Source organism: Crotalus tigris, unplaced genomic scaffold (genome assembly GCF_016545835.1).
Source record: "Crotalus tigris isolate CLP2741 ecotype Arizona unplaced genomic scaffold, ASM1654583v1 scf7180000019154.1569036, whole genome shotgun sequence".
In the NCBI taxonomy this organism is placed as follows: domain Eukaryota; kingdom Metazoa; phylum Chordata; class Lepidosauria; order Squamata; family Viperidae; genus Crotalus; species Crotalus tigris.
Genome location: NW_024097404.1, coordinates 516,875 through 537,935, shown reverse-complemented (window position 1 = coordinate 537,935; position 21,061 = coordinate 516,875). Strand labels below are relative to the sequence as shown.

The 21,061-nt window shown below is 41.5% G+C and overlaps 1 protein-coding gene across 1 annotated transcript in view; it reads left to right on the top strand.

Moving 5' to 3' along the window:
- The first annotated feature begins 1,182 nt into the window (after positions 1 to 1,182).
- The window catches only part of SLCO2A1 (solute carrier organic anion transporter family member 2A1), a 58,498-nt gene continuing 38,619 nt past the window's right edge, over positions 1,183 to 21,061 (top strand). Inside the window, exon 1 of the mRNA XM_039360092.1 lies at positions 1,183 to 1,423. Within this exon, the coding sequence (XP_039216026.1) occupies positions 1,328 to 1,423 (96 nt within the window). The 5' untranslated portion in view covers positions 1,183 to 1,327. The remainder of the gene's footprint in view (positions 1,424 to 21,061) is intronic.

Here is a 21,061-nt window from a genome sequence, read left to right as displayed (position 1 = left end):
TGTTTCTAAAGCAATCTCCATTTTTATTATTCCCAGCTTGGACTGGACCCTGGTGAAGACTTTTCCCTCAACAATATTTTAGTAAAGCACAACAGTTTTTATTAGCTGTTGTACTTTTAAGTTTTAACAATGTGTACAAATTTTACAAAACATCCCACAAAATAAAAAGACACATTGAAAAAAGAAAGTAATTATAACCTAAACAAAAAAGCAATTAAAAAGACGTTTCAAAATATTCATATCATGTGTCCATTAAATATTAAACAGCATTTAAAAATTTCTAAGTTTAAATGAAAGAATAAATAATACTCTTTTGCTGCAAAGGCCGTGAAATCTGTGCCAAAGGGAAATATTGCAAAACATTTCTACGATTTGTAAGAATACGCAGATCGCCTTCCTCGGTAGAGACTGGGAACCTCCGAAAGCTCATGTGATTTAGACACTTCTCTTTTTTGTCTATCTTATCGTTGGAAGCGTTTTGGTGCAAGAGCGAGCCGCCGGCCTTGCGTAAAAGCAGCTTCAATCAATACTTTTACGTATATCTCCAAGCAGCGAGAGTGCCTCTGCCGGGCCATTTGCAAACAAAGCCCGCGGGAGCCCATCGGGTCACAGGTCGCAGACCAAAATCGTTATCAGCGGAGTCAGTGAGGGGAAGAAGTGCGGAATGTGCGCGGGCTACTCAGGGAGTAACGCGCGCTTACAGCCCCCAGGCCGCGCGCTGCCTTATCTATGACTCTGTTCACAAGGAAATCTCACTGAACTAAACGAGACGCGTATTGAGATGTGTATGTTGGCGAAGCAGCCGGGAACCGTAAGGAAAGGTGCGGGCAGAGCAAGCGCGCTTCCCGGAGGCTTGGAAGGGACGCCCTCCCCCAGCGGGGTCCCCGCAGTATCTCCTTTCGGAGGATTTGAAGTTGGGACTTGGGAGGGAAAGAATTTTCTGACGTTTCCAATAGGGTCCGTCCGACTTCCTGCGCTCTGCAACTAAGGCAAAACAAAGCAGGAGGTCGGAAGCGCCTAAGAAAAGTCCCCCAAAAGACCCGAACTGGAACCCGCACCTGCTTCTCTGGAGTAGCCGCCGGGAACCCGCCGCTTTTACGTAGTCGAGGAAAGGGGGAGGGGAAAGCTACGTATCCTCAGTACTTCGGAACGTAGGGCAGGCTTATAAAAACTGCAGCTCCCGCTCTTTCCATAGGGGCTCATGGAAAGGGAGAATAGAAGCGAGCGCGGTATCCGATTGCTGCTGCGATTTCTTCGGCCAGCAAACGGAGGCGCAGCGCGAACTCTAGGCTAAGTGGTGCGGGCACTTCGGCAGTCTGAGCAGACAATGGGGCTTCAGTCCGAAAACAGCAAAGCCCCGGCAACGGATGATAAGCCTCCGCGGCTGAACACCTGTCACGGCAAAGTCTTCTGTAACATTAAGGTAAGAAAGACCTTCGCTCAGAGAAAAAGAGTGGGAAGCAGTTGGGAAGGAGTCCGCCTCGCCGCTGCTTCGTTCTCAGAGGACGGGCGCCGTTTCCTCCTAAGGACAGAACGGGGTCGAGATGTTCTCGCTGCCCTTCGCCCCTCTCAGCACAGCCCTTCTTACTTCTTGCCTGGCTCATTTGGCCTCATCCGAGCCCACTTTAAAGTTCATTTAAAAATGGGCAAGTTTTCAATTGTGAAAATATTAATAGACAAAATCCACCATTATTTAATTCAGATTTCAACCTATTAATGGGTTTCTTGGAAGCGGTACACAGCCCTTGAACTGAGTACAGTATTCAAGGCTATGGTCCTCTCTGTGCACTTATTTCCTCATTGATTTGCCACATTTATAAGGCCCCCTGACTCCATAAAAACTCTGAGTGACACATAGCATTAAAAACAATAACAATATAAACAGTGAGAAGACCAGTGCATGTCTAAAAAAAAAAAGTTCAAACATACAAAATCTTATACTGTAGGCTTTTTAAACGTCCAGCCTCAAACCCTGGAGAAAAAAGACTTTAAAGTCTTTCAGGAGAGGTCTTTGTGGGAGATGCTGTTCTAGAGGTCACATTCTGTGAAAGACGAATAAGATTCCTGTTTTACTGGGAAGTAAATTGATAGGAAATGCCTAAGATTATAAAGCTTTCATAACAAGATTTAGAACATCCTATGCAAATTATATAGGAAGTTTATGAAATCAACAACTGGTATTCATTTCTGAATAACAATGTATTACTCTGTATATATTGCAATGTACTAAAACATATGCTGTATATTGCAAAAAAACATTTTTTTAAAAAACCAAAATTCTTTACTTGCCCAAACCTATATGCTTTTGCTGTGATTCACAGTTTAATTAAGCTGGAGTATTAGGTGACACATCAGATGGGGTTGCCTCTCAGTGAAGCATTTAGACAAATGCTTACCTCTTTGACCTATCTTCAGTACTAAGTACTACTCCAAATGTTGTCCTCTAAGTTATCGTCTCCCATTTTTCCTCTTTTTACTTTATGTTCATAATCTGTTTGCATCTTATATCCAGATGGTCTGATTTTCTGCCTTCTAGTCACTACCTGAGGGGAACAGTCAGCTTTTATTTGTCCCAGGATTGATTACTTAGTTCTTCTTGCAGTCTGTTCTTATATGAACCATCTCTAGGTGTTTAATTTTTTTCTATGAGTTTTACTTAATGCCAGGCTTTCATAACTGTATATTGTCACTAAAAAATAATTGCTTTAGCTTTTTTTTAATGTTTGGGGACATCCTTCATGACATTGCTTAAATCTGTCATTGACATCCTTTCCAGAATATCTCTTCTTCTCTGGCAGGCTGTTCACCTTTATCTATTTCTAAGCCCAAGAAAATAAAATTATCCATCAACTTTACTTTTTCTCGTCCACTGTACATCCACTAAGCATTAGTGTTTCCTAATAGTTTAACACAAAATCAGGTATTGCTTTCCTCACTTTTGCTTTCACAATGAGCTCTTTAAGATGACCTCTTCTTTTGGCAAACAAACAGGGTTATCAACATAGCTTAAATTGCTTAAAAATGGTTGGAAGTGATTTTTGCCTTGCTTTGCTATTCTGAACCCTTTTAAATTCTGTTCTTACAGTACTTTCTTATGCATAAGGTCTTTCCAAAAAATATTACATATTCTGACATTCTTTAGCTTATTCTGATATAAATTATAAGCTTTGCTGTAGTTAATAACTCATCTTTTTGTATTACTTTATAAACTAGAATAGACCATCTTATATTAGCTATCTGTTCTTGGGTCCCTCTGTTTTTTCTGAACCTGCATATTTACAGTATTTGGGATTTCTCTGTCCCTATAGGGCTTGTTTCATGCACTTGTTTGCATGAGAAATTAGTATAGTAATTCAGTAATTTGCACATTCTCTGCCATACATATAAACACTCATCTTTTTCTGTCTCTAGGCCATATAATGTCTGTGTTGAAAGAAACAGTAGCCATTTATCATCTTACCTTGTAGTTTTAAACCATTTTAAAGTATACTTTAAATCGTGACTACTATTGTGCTTCAGTTTTGGGAGAATATTTTCTTTCTGTCATCCTATAATACTGTCCATAAACAGCTTGATTTCTTTGATCACATTTTTCTCTGATGGTTTCTTCTGCAATTATTCTTGAGTATTCCTAACTAAAATGCATGTTTTCTGTGATTTCTCCAATATTCTTATCTTAAAAGTATTGGTCATTTTATTTTCTCCATTAGCTGACATTTTTATTTTTATTTTTTGTGTTTTATAGCTTGATACCAAAAGCTCTATTCAGAAGTATATTCAGTTAATATATACAGTTTTACTTGCCCAAGGCAATTAGGATAAATTGTTCTAAAAGCACTGGAATCTTTTCATTTTGAGAATATTGTTTTTCCACTTTAGTTTTTTCATGTATCTCGTTCTTCTCATAGATCATCAGCTTTAGTTTCCTATAAGTGAAGTGTGCTAAATATTTCACCTTCTGGATGAGACTGCATTGACATGTCAGATGATCACAGAGAAGAGGGGATCAACCTATTCTTCAAAGTACCTGAGGGCAGGACTGAAAGTATGGAAAATTATCAAAGAGAGCTCCAACCTACAATTAAGAAGAATTTTTCTGACAGCAAGAAAAATCTGTGGAACGGTTTGCCTCTAGAAGTTGTGGGTGGTCCATCACTGGAGGTTTTAAGAAAGGATTGGACAGCCAGTTGTCTACAAACACTATAGGGTATTTTTTTGAGCAGGCGTTTGGACTAGAAGACCTCCAAGGGCTTTTTTAATTCTGCTATTCCATATTATATTTTGATTGTATGTCCTCTAGATCAGGGCCCCCAACCCCTGGTCCGTGGTCGAGTACCAGGCCGCAGCATGCCAGCAACCAGTCCATACAAACAGGATGCAAGCAGCACACAAAATTGCACCCCCTCTGGTTCACGGAAAAACCTCTCTCTACGTAACCAGTTGCTGGTGCCCAAAAACGTTGGGGAACCCTGCTCTGGATCTCATTTTATTGGCATACTTACTGTTTTAGCTTTCTACATTTAACTGATATATTCATTATGGTCTATTCCACAATCTGCCCCTAGTAATATCCTGGATGACTGCAGTGCATTTCTCTATCTTTTGTTGTCTTTTATGTAATCTACTTGATTCTGATATTGTATGCATTCAGTAATACTCAGGAATAGAGTTATTGACACTCTTGAAGATGTTGCCAGTAGGATTATTTTCTATTTATATATTTGTATGTTATTGGATTTATTCAGTCCAATTATTTCAATTGTTTCAAGTTCTCCCATTTCAACCACTTGCCTTAAAATCACCAGTTAGTAATATCAGTGCCTTTTCTTTATAGTGTGTCTAGAAACTCTTGCAATTAGCCACATAATTCCTCAAAATTTTCTTCTGTCAGAAAGCTGGTTGGTCACTCATTCATTCATTCATATACCACCTTTATTATTATTATTACTAATAACCCATGGTGGTTATTGGGTTATGACCAAGTATCTTGTTTGATTGTTGCCATTTTGTTCTTTCATATGGTTTCATGGCTGAATCATTTAATCATGTGAGTTCGAGTGGCAAATTCTGATCTACTTATCTTTACCTCTCCTTTATTTGACAACATAACTTTTTCTTGCTCATGCTTCTTAAATTTCTTGCTTTGATTTTAAGTTTCCTTGTAAAACTACTTGCATAATCAGTGACCAGATTTTCTTATACCTGTGTATGTCAGCATTTCTAGATCTATTTTTGGAAGCTCAGAGTTTTTTCCCTGACATCTCAACCCAGCCACATCAAAAAAAGTTTTATTGGCAGAAACACAGAAGTGTCTTCTTCCAGTTTGGAAGAAATTTTGGAATGCCTTAGTAGGTTTGTTTCAATTATTAATGCAGAATCCCATTTACTGTCATCACCATTGTGGATTAATTTTAGTCCCCCCCCCCAGGTTTAGCTTTAACAGAAAGGGTTTCCCTACAGAGAGCTCCTGCTTGTTTTTCTCAGTGATGTGATTGATGTGATTAAGTCAGTATCAATTCTTAGTAACCAATACTTCTTAAGAAACATCTATCCCGAACCTGGCCATTCAAGTCCTCCATGGATGTACTTATTGCTGTAAACCAGTGCATCTGTCTTGCTATTGATCATCTTCTTTTTCTTTCTATCTTTTCCAGCATTACAGATTTTCAAGATCTTTACATAATATATCCAAAATGTGATAATTTTAAACTGGTTGTTTGTACTTCATATGACAATTCTGAATTGATTAGTTCTATGCTCAGTTTATTTTCTTGGCTATTCATACTATAGTCATAAAAGTCTTTTCTAATATCAACATTCCAAAATATAAATAATTTTTCAATCCTGCTTCTTCAGTGACCAGGGTCAGTTCTATAGAATATCCCAGGAAAATAATTTCCTGCACAATTCTGATATTTGCAGATATCGACAAATCCCAGCATTTGAATAAATTTCCCAATATCTTAATTGCCGCTCTATTAAGTGGTATTCTGCATGTATTTTGACTGCTGATTCATTTGTAATTGATTGTCAATCCTAAAAATCAGATGTTATGTACTACTTCAGCATTTCACTATCAGTGTTAAGGCTGGCTGTTATACCTATTTTCATTAATTTGTCCTTTTATGTAATCATAGTCCCATTTTTAATTGTGCTCATGACTTTCTTGATTAGAGTTTGCACATAATTTGCATTTTCATCTGTCAGAGTAGCATCATTAGTATGTGCAGATTAATAATCTTTCTTCTTCCAATTTACCCCACACCCCCGCCCTGTCCCCATATACTGCCTCATCATGGTGGAGAAGTGTGCCTGGGAGGTTTGAGCAAAGAATGCTGGGAGTGTATCCCAGGCATATATAGTCCCAGTAGGGTCACCCAAGGCATAAAAATAACCCCAGTTGTCCAGTTAAAGCAAGCAGGTGCTTATATTGGATAATAGTGACATAGGAAGATGCTGGAGGTGGATGCTAACTGTTGTGACAATGGCAAAGGCATTTTATACCGCATAGAAAAAGGCAATAGTAAACCCCTCTTGTATTATATCAAGAAAACATACAAATAGACACTGTTGTGGTAGGAAGGTTCAATAGTTTAGTGAGACCAAAAGAGTGGCAATCCTAACATCTCCCTTGTTGTGGTATTAATAGTAATCCCCTGGGATTAATGTTATGAGATAATTAGTAACAACAAGAAAACATTTTTAGAAATGGCAAATACTTATACATTAAATAGTTCTTTTTTATTTTTACCAACTAGATTTTAATTGAATAACAAATTGCCAAGATGAATTATGGTTTTGTCTGTGGAATTTAAGATTTCAGGATATTTGCCATCTGGATAACTTGTCCTCTGTTTATTTATGTTAGTATTAATCAAATCAGAACATTTGAATTAATCACATATGCTCTTCAGACAGTTATAGCTCTCCTCTATAAATAGTTGAAAGTTGCTTGAAGAACTTAACACCATGGCACCATTTCCAAATGCAGGCATCCTCCCCTTATGTGCAAATAATAGTGGCGATCAAAGAAAGTTGTACGTATTGGTGCTCTTGCTGATAGAAGAATGTATAAGTGATGAAAGATGTATTCTCTGCCATGTATAGCTCTATTTTTCATATATAGTGTTTCAGCTGGGGGAGGCAGGGCAGCTGGGAGAAGCAAAAAAGAGACTAGGTCACTCTCCTGGTAATGAATAGCTGGTAAGTAGAGATAGAGTAATGGACAGGAAAAAAAGAAAGGATTTCCATGTTCCAGACTACAGGCAGATTAAATATTGCAATTTATATGAATGTAACTATCTGTTAGTTTTTACCCAGAATCTGCGTCCTCCCTCCCTCCCAGCCCATACAATTTTTCTTTAAAGGCATTTGAGCAAATTGCCTTTTCTGAATTCTGGCAGGTGGTGCAACATCAGATCAGACCATATATTATATAGCAATGAGTATTTGCAGTTGAAACATTTTGTGTTAAGTTTCATTTTCTGTATTCTTTTTAAAACTCCCTGAAAGAGAAAAGTTGAAATGTTCTACATAAATTGCTTCCAGAACTTTATAGCATGGATCATTGCATAGGCATCAACTAGATTTACTACAAGTGACCACAGAATACCAGAAACAAAATCATGTGCACAATTTTTGGGAGCCTAAAAGTCAAATCTGAGGGACAGATTCTAGACCAAAGTTTGTGTAATTGATCCAGAGGGAAATTTTTGTTTCTTTGCTTATTTGAATAAGTCAAAACTGGGAAAGTCCTGAGAAAGGCAAAGCAAAAAGCAAGCACAACCTTATAATTTCTGGAAAAAGTAACATAATCTACCACCAGGCGAGAGAGAAATAGCTCACTTGGGGCTTTTCCCTACTACCAAATTGGTACAATCAGATTCTACCCAAATTCTATCCCTGAGGTAACATATAAAATTCCAGCAAATCATTTGCTGTTCTGTCACTGTTCAAGTCATTATGGACTGGCATTGCTTGTGTGACAGTTGTTATAGGCAGGGTGAGTGGTTTGATCCAATGGCTTTGCTGCTGTTCTTTCCTCAACAAGTCACCAGCCATTCAAGAAAATAGCCATCAATCAAGGTATGCAAGCAGGAATGGGGCAAAGCTAACTAAGACTTTGCATGGACTGGTTTTTCCAAACTACCAAATAAACAGAACAAAATGTCTCTTGTCTTGAAAGATTTTGGATCAAAAGCAAACATCTATTTTGTCCCCAGCATTTTCAGGATTGGAATTGACCCAATAATTGAAGTGTACAAAAGTTGGATTGCTATAAGGGGCAACGTCAGTAAAGCCTGACAAACCTTTCTTTGTCAGGAAAAAATGCCATTGCTCAGTCTAACTCAATGTTCTTCTACTTCAGCAACTTTCAGATGCCTGGACTGTTGACTGAGGAATTCTGGGAACTGAAGTCCATGCACATTGAAGTTGCTAAGATTGAGAAATATTGCTCTGTGTTACTTCTTTTACCAATTACACTGGTGCAGTGGTCTGCATGGGTATATATATATTGTAGTCCTACAATGTCTCTTCTACAAAATGCGAACATGGGTTCAAATATGTGAACAATCGGTTCTCTGTGTGGATGCCGCTTCCAGAAGTCCATTCTGGGCCTGGGCAACAAAAAATTAGCTACCGGTTATGCCAAAGTGGTGCGAACTGGCTGAATCCCACCACTGAACATGGGTCTTCTCTACTCAAGAAAGTAGATTTTTATGGTCACGTATGTTTTTGTAGTGATGAGGAATTCAATTCAGTCTCAAAGTGTCTCTCCATTTATCAGATCAATGGAATTTTAACACTTTCATTTTTTTCATTAAAAAAAGCTGAGTGACATGTGTTTCTCAGCAAATTAGATTTTTTGCAAACGTTTATGGTACCTGTGTGTAGTTTGGATATAGCACTATCTAGAGAAACTGTGCAAGTGTTTTCATACACTGCAGCATATACCCACTTTTTTTAGACATTACCTCATTAATTGTTTAGCATTTCTGATGTTTCTTGTGGTTTCTCTTGCTGAGCTGAAGCTCTGATGATAGAATTATTTTATTGTTTCCCATATTTATCTTTCAGAATGGCATAATTGCTTTCATTAACTTGAATTGATTCCAAGGCTTCCTTCCCACGTCATTTATTTGCTTGTACACCTGGTACAATAATCTTAATCCCATAGGAAGTGCATTTTATGAGGGAGCGGTATCTCGACTTGCATGTCAGTGTGCCAATAACTCCACATTGTTAGTTCAATATAAAAGACAGACCAGCATCAAGAATTTAACAATACTGAACACATTGGCTCTATCAAAAACTAAGAAAATGGCATTGCTGTCATAAGCCCCTTTCTGTTGTTACAATGCACAATATTACTGCTTTTAAAGGTACCCACAATCTGAGGTCTGTTAGCTCAAGATAATGGAGTTCCTGTTTGTTTTGTAGCGGTGTTTATAAAACGCCTTTCTTAAGCTTCTCCAGCAATAACACACATTGATTTAGCATAGAACCTTGCATGCAGAGCATGTTTTCCCCACCGCCCCCTGTTTAAACTTATGAATGAGCCTCACCATGTAGTTAAATCATTTCCTCATGACTTGTAAAGTGTAACTGAGCTGTTTATAAAGAAATAAAAAGGCTAGGCTTCCTATATCATTCTGCTTTTCTATCTGCTATCTGAATTGTGGAATCATGGGTGTCAACAAGAGATGTGGGTTGGGGAATTGGCAGTTGAGACAGCTGAATGATTAAGTAACAAGTCCTGATGATGAAAAGTTCATATCAGGTTTGCCTTTCAGCACTTAGAAGAGGAGAGGCAAGCTAAATCAAATAACATGGCGCACTCATTGCCTGCTGGATTACAGAGATGGGTGAATAGTAGGTTAAGCACTTTAAAAGTTAAATAAATTATCTTGTTGGCTTTCACATAACAGTCTTTCAGATGTATTAACTCCCAGAATTCTATGCAGCATGAACAAAATCTTTACTATTGTGGAATCTGGGGCTTCTCATTCCACTTTGGGGAATATTGAGCTAATTAGAGGAATGACAGTGTCCTCCATGCTTTGTATACATGGTTTTAGATAGAGAAAATGCTAAATATAGTAATGGAACAAGAACAGTGCTATTCTCGCACTATTTAAATATATTTAGATATAACCAATCACAGCAGCAGTGAAGATGGAAACACTACTTCCTTGTTTAATAGGAATCAGCATAGAGACACATATTAAAAATGTAACAATTCTGAGCCAAAGAAAGGTGACTGATAATTTATATGAATTGAAATCTGCTTTGTATTAATATATTCTGCTTCTACTAGGCTTAGAAATAGTCAAGGAGCTCTTCTCAGCTTCTTGATTGTTACCAGATGTTTTCTTCCAGTTTCAAATGTATCTTTATAGTTGCTGGAACTAAAAAAACTTGCTTTAAAAACACTCTTGTAGGTTAAAAGCATGGAACTGAAAAAGCTCCTGGAGTTACAAGTTTTGGAAAAATCCATCCTCGGAGATATTGTCTTAATCTGGATCAAGGTCTTTGTGACTGTTGAGTTGACAAATTGAAGGAGATGAAAGAATGTATATTGTTGAACTATAAGTGATGGATAAAATTGTATTTTACTCAATCCTTAGCAGAATTAGCAAAATTAGTCCTACACACAGCATAAATTGCTTGATGAATTATTGAATTAAGTATAAATTATTAATTTTAAAATGTGTATTGTGAAATCCCAAGGCCATGTAAATACTGCTGGAATCCTAGAATTGGGGACCTGGATTTAAAAATATGTCCCCTTTGGGAATTATTAAATGATTTGGGGTTGGTCATACTCTCTTAGGTCAATATGTCCCATGGCTTGATTGTGGAAGTTGGATGGTAAAAGATACCGTGACTGAACTCCATTGCAAGAATAAGTAAAGAGGCAATGTAAAAAAAAACCTGTCAGAATATTTCTTTACCCATCTGAAGAACTCTTAGTGCTGGAATATCAGTTACAGAGGTAACAAAAAGACTGAAAGCATTTAAAATAGGAAGATAAGGAAATGTAGAAAGTAATTATTTACTTTATCTTTTCTAAGAGACATGTTCACTAACAATTTGGCAGGAATTTAGCAAAGAATAAAAAATGCAATCTAGTACTCTTTTAAAGTTTTGCATACCCAGGAAAAGGTAGTTGTGACAATAAAGTACATAAGGAAGAGGCAGCTGTGGTGTCTGGTGATACTGAAAAATTAAATTTCAATTTATATTAAACCACAAATTATATTTTCCAATACTTTGGGGTATGTTTGGATTCACACAACACTTTAACAAACCACATAATGCTTTGTATGAACCATTAGATAAAAGCCAAAAAGTGGCTAGTTATCTCCAAATGCCCCTGAAGTTCAACTCCCAGCTGCCCAAACTGGAAAGCCACAGGTCAGCAAGATTGGGAGAGGCACCTGAGAGTCACATTACTGACATCACTCAGAGTCCTTGGGATTAGTTTGGCATTATACTTGTGGTATTGTCTTTGCCCTGGGAAAGTTTACTAAGAGATTTGGACTTCATTGATGGAAAAGTGGGAGCATTAAAGAAGTTAATATTCTTCTATGGCTGATTGGGGGATCAAAATTAATTGTTTTCAGCAGCACCAAAAACACCCTCCTTTTGCAGGTGCAAAATCCATGCAAACTATATTTTGTATGGTAGCTGCAAGCAATCCTTTCTTCTATTGCCTCTAAGGCATAATAAAATTTATTTATTATTTATACCAGTATATGTCAGCTGCTCCTTAATAGCTTTCAGAAACATAAATAACTAAAATAAAGGATTATTCTTTATATTTCTCTAGTAATGTATAGAATGATATTTTTCATCTTTGATAACTTGAAGATGGATGGACTTCAACTCCTAGAATTCCTCAGCCAGCTATGCTATGCTGGCCGGGGAATTCCGGGAATTGAAGTCCACCCATCTTCAAGTTGCTAAGGTTGAAAAACACGGCTATATAATAAAATTTTAATGTGTAACTAAGTTCTAAATAATGCATTTAATGTTAAAGTGACATCCAGGTGTTATTTCATTCTGAATCCATTTCTTCTCTGCAAGTCTTTGATATTTTTAGGAAGCTTGCCTTTCTGGACTTTGGATCACCCAGCAAGTCCATTTTTATCTGGTTATCTCCAAAACTGCATTTAATTTCCTGACCTTTAGATAGGGAAGAAGGTCAGTTTGGTATATAGGTAGCCCTAGACTTATGGTCACAATTGAGGCATGTCTGCCACTTCTGTCCTTAGCTTCTTAGCTTCTCTTGGATGTTGGTAGGAAAACAGGGTGTTGATGACTGGAAATTGAGTCAAGATGTGGCATATGTCTGATTTGGCAGCTCTGCTAACAGAAGGGATGGTTCATAGCAAAGTAGGTTTGTATCAATGAAATACTTAATATAGAGAATGGCCTATTTTCCTTTGCCCAGAGAAGCTGTCTTGCGCTTAGTTTGTCCTGCTATGTTTAATGAGTTGATATTATTCTAATGTCTTGTTAGTAATTAAGAGGCAGGAGAATCCCATATGTGCCCTGTAATTTTAGTCAGATCACTTAGAGTAGATGTGAGCAGTCTGAAGGATGTATATACTCCTGTGCTTATGAGTAACCCCCTCCCATGAAACTTGTTTTTACTATCACTTGGACCCTGGTAATGTTTTTTTCCTAATGTGAACTGTGGCACCTTTTTATTTGCTTTCTTGTGTGTCTATTTAAGCATCACATTTCTGCCCTCTTGTCCTCAAGTGCTACCCAATGCACAAACGCAGTCCTTGTCCAAGGAAAGAGAGAGGGTAACACTTGAACAGTACATTGTGGCTCATTTTTGATTTTGGGAAAAACAAGATCACAAAGGCTAATTCTTTCCATATTATCTTTGAGAAATTCCATAGGACCACTAAGGAGGGCACTTTGTTCTCCTTCAAAATGAAGGGAAAGGATCTAAGAAGCTACCAATCTGTCAGTTTGACAGCAATGCCTGAGAAGGTTTTTGGACAGATATAAAGACATTGAACAGTAAGCACATTGAAAACAGTATAGACTTCATAAGTTTTGCCAGGTTAATCTTATCAAATGTTTGACTAAGTGGATTCCTAGTAAACTGTGGCAATGTTGTAGGAGTTTTTTTGTGCTTCTGTATGCCTTTGATTTAGTAGTGACTCCTGACAGCTGCCCACATAAGTCCCTGCAATTTTCTTAGTGAGGCTTTTGGGAAGTGTTTGCCATTGCCTGATTCTTAGAGCTGAGAGTGAATAACTGGCCTAAGATTATCCAGCTGGCTTTACTGTATGCCTAAAGCGGGGAGTAGAACTCATGTCTCCCAGGGCCTTAACCACTACACCAAACTCACCGTAATGTAGATCTAATAATTTTGATTTATGCAAAGCATCTGACAGTGTATCCATGCAATTCTCTTATTAACAAACTAGCTAAGTGTGGGCACAATGGCATGGCCTTGTCTGTAACTTACTAAGGTATCAAGTATGGTGCCTCGAGGATCCCTCTTGAATTCTCTGTCCTTCAGTCCTTTCTTAATAGCTTGCATGAAGATGTGGAGGGAATGCTTGCTCTAATTATATTATAAGATATATAAGATTTGAGTTAGATAGTGAATCTCCTCAAAACAGACATAACAATTAAAATAATCTTTATTAGTTAGAGAAATTAGCTGAAAATAACAATAAAACAAGCACAAAGTTTTTCATTGTGGAAACAAAAATTAAATACACAAGTATGCCTTGTGAAAACTATCTTGGAATAGTAATAGATTTCAAACTCAATCAGAAGTATAATATGACTGCAAAAATGGCAAATGCCATTCTAGATTATAGCAATAAAAATATTCTACCTGGTTGTTGAGTCCGTGGCGGGAAAACAGACACGAGAAGCAGCTGGAGTTCTCAGTTTCTTTTATTCAGCGTTCAGCTTACAGGAAGATGGCTTCAGCCTCGCCCAAACGCCTCGCAGCCTCTTATATAGGCAACTCCCGGGTAAATGGGTTACTTTTCCCGCGCCAGCACCCGCGCATGCGCACGGCGCTGGCGACAGCCTGTCTGGTCCCGGGCAGCTTTGCACCTGCCCGGGACTGCCTGCAAACGCCCGAGCCGTTTGCAAAGGCTCGGGACATAACACCCCTTTCCCCCGGGCTAAAACTACTACCAACATACAACATTTATTTTATATGACATTTTGCTCCCCAGTGCTCCCACTGATTACTGGCTTTTGCCTTGCCAGCAATGTTATGTAATCTTCTAGATACTTAGGAGATTTCTTTGCTCTCTGTGACCTTCTTAGCTCTGGGTTACTGGCATAAGTCCCCTGACTGGAGGGAGGCGTGAGCCTGTTCTCTCTATTGTGCCCTGGTGTCTTCCAAGGACTGTGCCCCGATGCCTGGCCTGCTTGCTTGCCCACCGGGCTCGTCAGGCCAGGGCTTCTGTTACTTTGTGACCTGGTTGACCTACCTAGCTGTAGACCCTCAGGCCCCTTGAAGTGATAGCCGCTGCTGGGCGTCTCTGTAGAACCTCCTAGGTCAGTCCAAGACCTGTCAGGAGGCTGTCCATTCCCTGAACCCCATTCTGTGTTCGGGCTCGTGTGGGTTTCTGTACTTTCCCAAAACTCAGGTGTTCCCTGATTTGTGCTAGGGTTGTTGTAGTCGGGACTTGGTTCCTCGACTAACTCTGTGTATGTTTGACCCCCTGTAGGATTTGGGGTAAGGTCAGGCCAACCTTGGGAATTGTGTGCCAGTTCTCTTGCGGGGAATGATTTGTTGGGATGCCCCCGGGTATCCTCCGTTGCTGGAGTGCTGTGTGATGTGTGTGGAAAGTGAGTATGCCCCCGGGGTGACTCCCTGGCTGGAGTAGGCGTGAGTGCCTGTTGTGTGGGTAAGCTCCATGACTTTCTTTTCGGAGCAATTGCAGAACCTTGGGACGAGCCGTTTGTGGCTCCCTCAGTGGAGATGGACAGTAGCTCTTGCCCTTCCCTTTGCTCCAAAGGGTCCCCCTCCCCCCCTGGAAAAGACCCAGGAGTCTCAGCAGAAAAGTCTCGCCTAGAGCGAAGTTGGTCGATGTGCCGACGCAGGACACGACCGTTGTCCAGGGCAACCTCGTAGGAGAGAGGACCTGTGATCCTGGACACAGAAGCGGGGACCCATGTATGACCAGGCCCGTAATTGCGAGCCCAAACTGGGGCACCCACAAGTAGTTGTCTAGGTGCCCTAGGATGTGAGGTAGATGAAGGCAGTCTGTCCGGATGCAACCGGTCAAGTCTAGTAGTAAGTTGGCGCCCCCAACGAAGTTCAGCTGGACTTCTCCCTGTAGAAGTGGACGGTGTGGTGCGATAAGAAAGGAGAAAGTCAGCCAACCTGTGATGCCAGTCCCCGTAGGTGAGTCTCTTCAAGGCGTCCTTTGCGATGCGCACCATGCGTTCAGCCATACCGTTGGTGGATGGGTGAAAAGGCGCAGATGTGGCATGACGAATCAGGTTTGCCTGTAAGAAAGCTTGGAATTCGGAGGAGGTGAATTGAGGGCCGTTGTCGGACACAATGACATCTGGCAGCCCGTGTGCAGCAAAAATCCCCCTCAGTACCTGAATAGTCTTTGCAGTGGTGGTGGATGAGACAGGCACAACCTCAAGCCATTTTGAATGGCTGTCAACAAGGACCAAGAAGAACTGGCCCTGAAAGGGCCCAGCGTAGTCAATGTGCACCCTAGACCATGGGGACTGTGTTTCCTCCCATCTATGCACAGGAGCTTGGGGCATCTCTGGGCGAGATCGTTGGCACAGGTGGCATGCGTGTACCTTAGCCTCAATATCTTTATCTAAACAGGCCACCACAAGTGGCTGCGTGCAAGAGCCTTCATACGAACAATGCCAGGATGACCCTCGTGGAGGGATTCTAAGACCCTAGTCCTCATTGAGGTGGGAATGACAACTCTGTTTCCCCAAAGCAGACAACCCTGAGAAAGGGACAGTTCGTTTCCTTTTGGACCAGAAACTCTGAAACTCAGGACTAGGGCAGTGCTCAGGCCACCTGGACAGGACCCAGGAGCGGACACGTGAAAGTGTGTGATCTGTACCTGTTTCAGCGGTAACATCCCTGGCACTAAGAGGGAGCTCGGGCAAGGCTTGGATTGATAGAATGTTGACAGCTGGCGCGGGGTCAGCTTCTACTACTGGCAGAGGCAATCTACTGAAGCCATCAGCATGGCCCATTTCTTTCCCAGGCTTGTGGAGTAATGAAAAATCATATGCAGACAAGAAAATAGACCACCTAAGCATTCTAGGGGAAATGATGTGGGGAGTCTGCTTACGTGTGGTAAACAGTCCCAGCAGAGGCTTATGGTCAGTGAAGACCGTGAAATGCCTGCCATATAGTCGTGGAATTTTTTAATTCCAGCAACAACAGCCAGAGCCTCCCTGTCTATCTGAGCGTAGTTGCGCTCGGCAGAAGACAGTGTTCTGGAGTAGTATGCAATAGGAACCTGAGTTCCATCAGACCTGAGGTGACTCAGGACAGCTCCAACCCCGTAGGGGGACGCATCACAAGCGATGCACACAGGGAGAGACTCGTTGAAATGTGCAAGAACACTGTTAGAAGTGAGCAAGGCCTTGACTTCTTTAAAGCAAGCCTCATGCGCTTGTGACCACAGCCACACAGCCTGTTTGTCTAGTAGCCTGTGAAGAGGCTCAGCTACACTAGCTTTATGTGGAAGAAAAGAATTGTAGAAATTCAGGAGGCCTAGGAAGGCCTGAAGTTCGGCCTTAGACTTTGGCCTGGGTGCTTCTAAAATAGCAGTTAGTTTGGATTCAGCAGGATGAATCCCAGCAGCATCAATTTTGAATCCCAGAAATTCAGTAGAAGGCACCCCAATCTGGCATTTGTCTTTTCTGAGCTTGAGGCCTGATTTCCTGAATCTTAACAGGACAGCCCTAAGCCTTTCAGCTAGAATGTGTGTGGAGTCTCCTGCAATCAAGACATCGTCAAAGTAGGGGCAGACCCCTGGTATACCTCGTAGTGTGTTTTCCATAACGCTTTGGAAAATCCCAGGAGCGACATTCACTCCAAACTGTAGCCTTTTTACTTTAAAGGCTCCCCTGTGGGTCACAATGGTCTGAGCTATGGCAGCATCATCATCAACAGGCAGCTGTTGATATGCTTGAGCTAGGTCAAGCTTTGCAAAAACACGCCCCCCCTTGAGAGAGGCCAGGATGTGACTGACCACAGGAACAGGATAGGCATGTTGCTGCAATGCCTTATTGAGTGTGCATTTGTAATCAGCACAAATGCGAATGTCCCCATTTGCCTTTAGAGGCGTGACAATGGGGGTCTCCCACGGGCTGGAATCAACAGGTTCTAGGATTCCCTGTTGGATTAGTTTGTCTAGTTCAGTGTCAATCTTACTTTTTAAAGCAAAAGGGACCCTTCTTGCTTTAATCCTAATGGGAGTGACAGTGGGGTCTAGCTTTAAGGACACAGGTGGTCCTTTGAATGTGCCCAGCTGGGGGCTGAAAACATCTGCAAATTCTTTGCAGACTTCCTGTAGGTCGAGTGTTTGTAAGCTATTGAGTCCTGTGACGTGTATCCCCAGGGCCTCAAACCAATCGAGTCCTATGAGACTCGTTCGTTCACCCCCTACTACTAATAAGTCTAGTGGACCTTCAAAACTCTTGTATTGCACGTTAAGGGTGGCCTCCCCCTTAACACACACTCTTGAGTTCTGAAAATCTGTTAATACAATATCAGAAGGCCTTAACTTGGCCTTAGACCCACTTCTGGAACAAATCTTCCTAAATGTATGCAATGAAATGATGGACAGGGCAGACCCTGTGTCTAGTTCCATAGATAATGGAACCCCTTGTAGCTTCACGTTGAGTGACAGCTTTTTCTTCATGGGCTTGTGTGTGCCTGTTCTACAGATGCTTCTTCGCGAAGCGCAAAAACCTACCCTATTCTGGCTGGGGAATCTGGTACCCTTCAGGCGTTCTTCTTGGGGTTGTGCCTTTCGTCGGCCCAGACACACAGCTGCAATGTGCCCTTGTTTGCCGCATGCCCGGCAGGTAGCGGAGCGGAACTTGCAGTCGGTTCTCCTGTGGCGACCTCCACAGCCGATGCACTTGAGCGGAGCCGAAGAGCTTCCCTTCTGGTTCTCTTCCTTCGCGGGGTGTAGACGGTCGACTTCCTCGTCCGGATCCTCCTCGGAGTTTCGTCGGACGTCTTCCTGGTGCACGGACGCACCCTCTGCACTGTTTCTGATTGGCCGCATGTTTTTGACGGCGCCGCCTGCTGCTTCTTCTGCGGTGACTTCCCTTAAGGCGTCTTGGAAGGATAATTCTTCCTTTGCGAAAAGTCTCTGTTGTAGCTCGCGATGCCTTAACCCGCACACGAATCGGTCCCTCAGTCGTTCCTCGAGGTCCTTGAACTCGCAGGGCTTGGCGGCCTTCCGTAACGCGGCGATGTATTCCTTGGCTGACTCACCGGACCGTTGATCCCTTTGTTCGAAGGTGTGGCGCCATGAGATAACGGACTTGGAAGTGCTCCTTCAGCAGCGACTTACAGACTTGGCCGCAAACGCAAAGCAGGGGTGGCCGCCTTCAAGCTATCTTCCCTCACTTGGTTTGCCTTGAAGTAGTTCTCCATTCTGGATACGTAGGACTCCCACCGCTCTGGATGTGAGACGTCGAATTCCGAAAGCCTTCCGATTTTCGCCATCTTCGGATCTTCAGGAGACGGGTCTATCAGCCAGCCTACCCCCGAATGCGCACCGGATTGGCGGGCAGCTGCCGAGTCGACGCCGTTCCTCTTTCGCCGCTCAGGACTCCTTGGGTAAGCTTACACTTCTTCCTTTCCAGGTAGTGCAAGGCATCCCATCCTCGTCGCCAGTGTTGAGTCCGTGGCGGGAAAACAGACACGAGAAGCAGCTGGAGTTCTCAGTTTCTTTTATTCAGCGTTCAGCTTACAGGAAGATGGCTTCAGCCTCGCCCAAACGCCTCGCAGCCTCTTATATAGGCAACTCCCGGGTAAATGGGTTACTTTTCCCGCGCCAGCACCCGCGCATGCGCACGGTGCTGGCGACAGCCTGTCTGGTCCCGGGCAGCTTTGCACCTGCCCGGGACTGCCTGCAAACGCCCGAGCCGTTTGCAAAGGCTCGGGACATAACACTGGTCATGAGAAATAATGTGGCGGATGTGTTCAAATAAAGGCAAAGTGTTACTGGGAATGTTTTAATTGGGATTCTTAAGTTGAGCAGTGTTTTCAATGCCTAAATTGAATATTTCAAATTGTGATGACTTAAATCTCAGGGAGGAAAGCCCCTCCAAGATAAGGTTAGTCTAAAGAGGAAGGATAGGTTATTTGATACTGGAGCAATTGGTGGCAAAGTCTAGGGTATTAGTAGGAGAAGAAAGGTTAATAAGCTTTAGGTCACGAGAAGGGAAAGTGAAAGATTGTAGAGTAGACTAAGAGGAGAGTATAGTTAGTGCTGTTCCTTTTCCAAATGAGGAAAAAACACCATAGAAATTGGGAAAATATGGAGTAAAAACATACACAGGGAGGAACTGTGAGTTTGCAAATAAACCAAATTGAAATTTTAACAACAGCAAAAGGAACTTTACAATACCACTTTACAATGCCTTGGTAAGGCCACACTTGGAATACTGCATCCAGTTTTGGTCACCACGATGTAAAAAAGATGTTGAGACTCTAGAACAGTGGTTCTCAACCTGTGGGTCGGGACCCCATTTGGGGTCGAATGACCATTTCACGGGGGTCGCCAAACCATGCTGTCCGCCATTTTTTTCCTTTTCCCTAGCTGTCCTACTCCCTCTTATTGGTGGCCACACCCACTTGGGGGTCACCACAACATGGGGAACTATATTATGGGGTCACGGCATTAGAAAGGTTGAGAATCACTGCTCTAGAAAGAGTACAGAGAAGAACAACAAAGATGACTAGAGGACTGACGGCTAAAACATATAAGGAATGGTTACTGGAATTGAGTATGTCTAGTTTAATGAAGAGAACGACGAGGGGGGACATGATAGCAGTGTTCTAATATCTCAGGGGCTGCTACAAAGAAGAGGGAGTCAAGCTATTCTCCAAAGTGCCTGAAGACAGGACAAGAAGCAAAGAAGCAACGGGTGGAAACTAACCAAAGAGAAAAGCAACCTAGAACTAAGGAGAAACTTCCTGACAGTTAGAACAATTAATCAGTGGAACAACCTGCCTCCAGAAGCGGTGAATGCTCCAACACTGGAAGTTTTTAAGAAGAGACTGGACAGCCATTTGTCTGAAATGGTATAGGGTTTCCTGCCTGAGCAGGGGGTTGGACTAGATGACCTTCAAGGTCCCTTCCAACTTTATTATTATTGTTGTTCTTGTGAGTAGAGTAGAGTAGAATAGAATAGAATAGAATAGAATAGAATAGAATAGAATAGAATAGAATAGAATAGAATAGAATAGAATAGAATAACAGAGTTGGAAGGGACCTTGTAGGTCAGTCCAACCCCCTGCCCAAGCAGGAGTCCCTACACCATTTTTGACAGATGGCAATCCAGTCTCTTCTTGAAAGCCTCCAGTGATGAAGCACCAACAACATCTGAAGGCAGTCTGTTCCATTGGTCGATTATTCTCACTGTCAGGAAATTTCTCCTTATTTCATACTATTAGGTATTGTCAGACAAGGGTAGCCACAGTAGATATTACTTTATGAGATTCAAAAAGCATCAGGAATTGAATTCATAGATCTTTGCACTTTCAATGACTATATGTATTACATTAAGTTTTAGAGCTATCCAGGTTTTGGGGTGTAGTAGTTGCAAGAAGAGAAGTGTCTGATGAGTTCCAATAGGATGAAACTGGTCACATGGCACCTCCTTGTGGTCAGTGCTGAAAATACAATAGGTTAGAATGTACATTATAAAATAGAGATTTCATGTAAAATTCCACATGTGGAGGCCTGATGTAATGTAATATTTATATTTCTCCGATCTGAAATTTTAAGGGAAGATGGTCTATATATATTATTTTGATAGCTCTTTG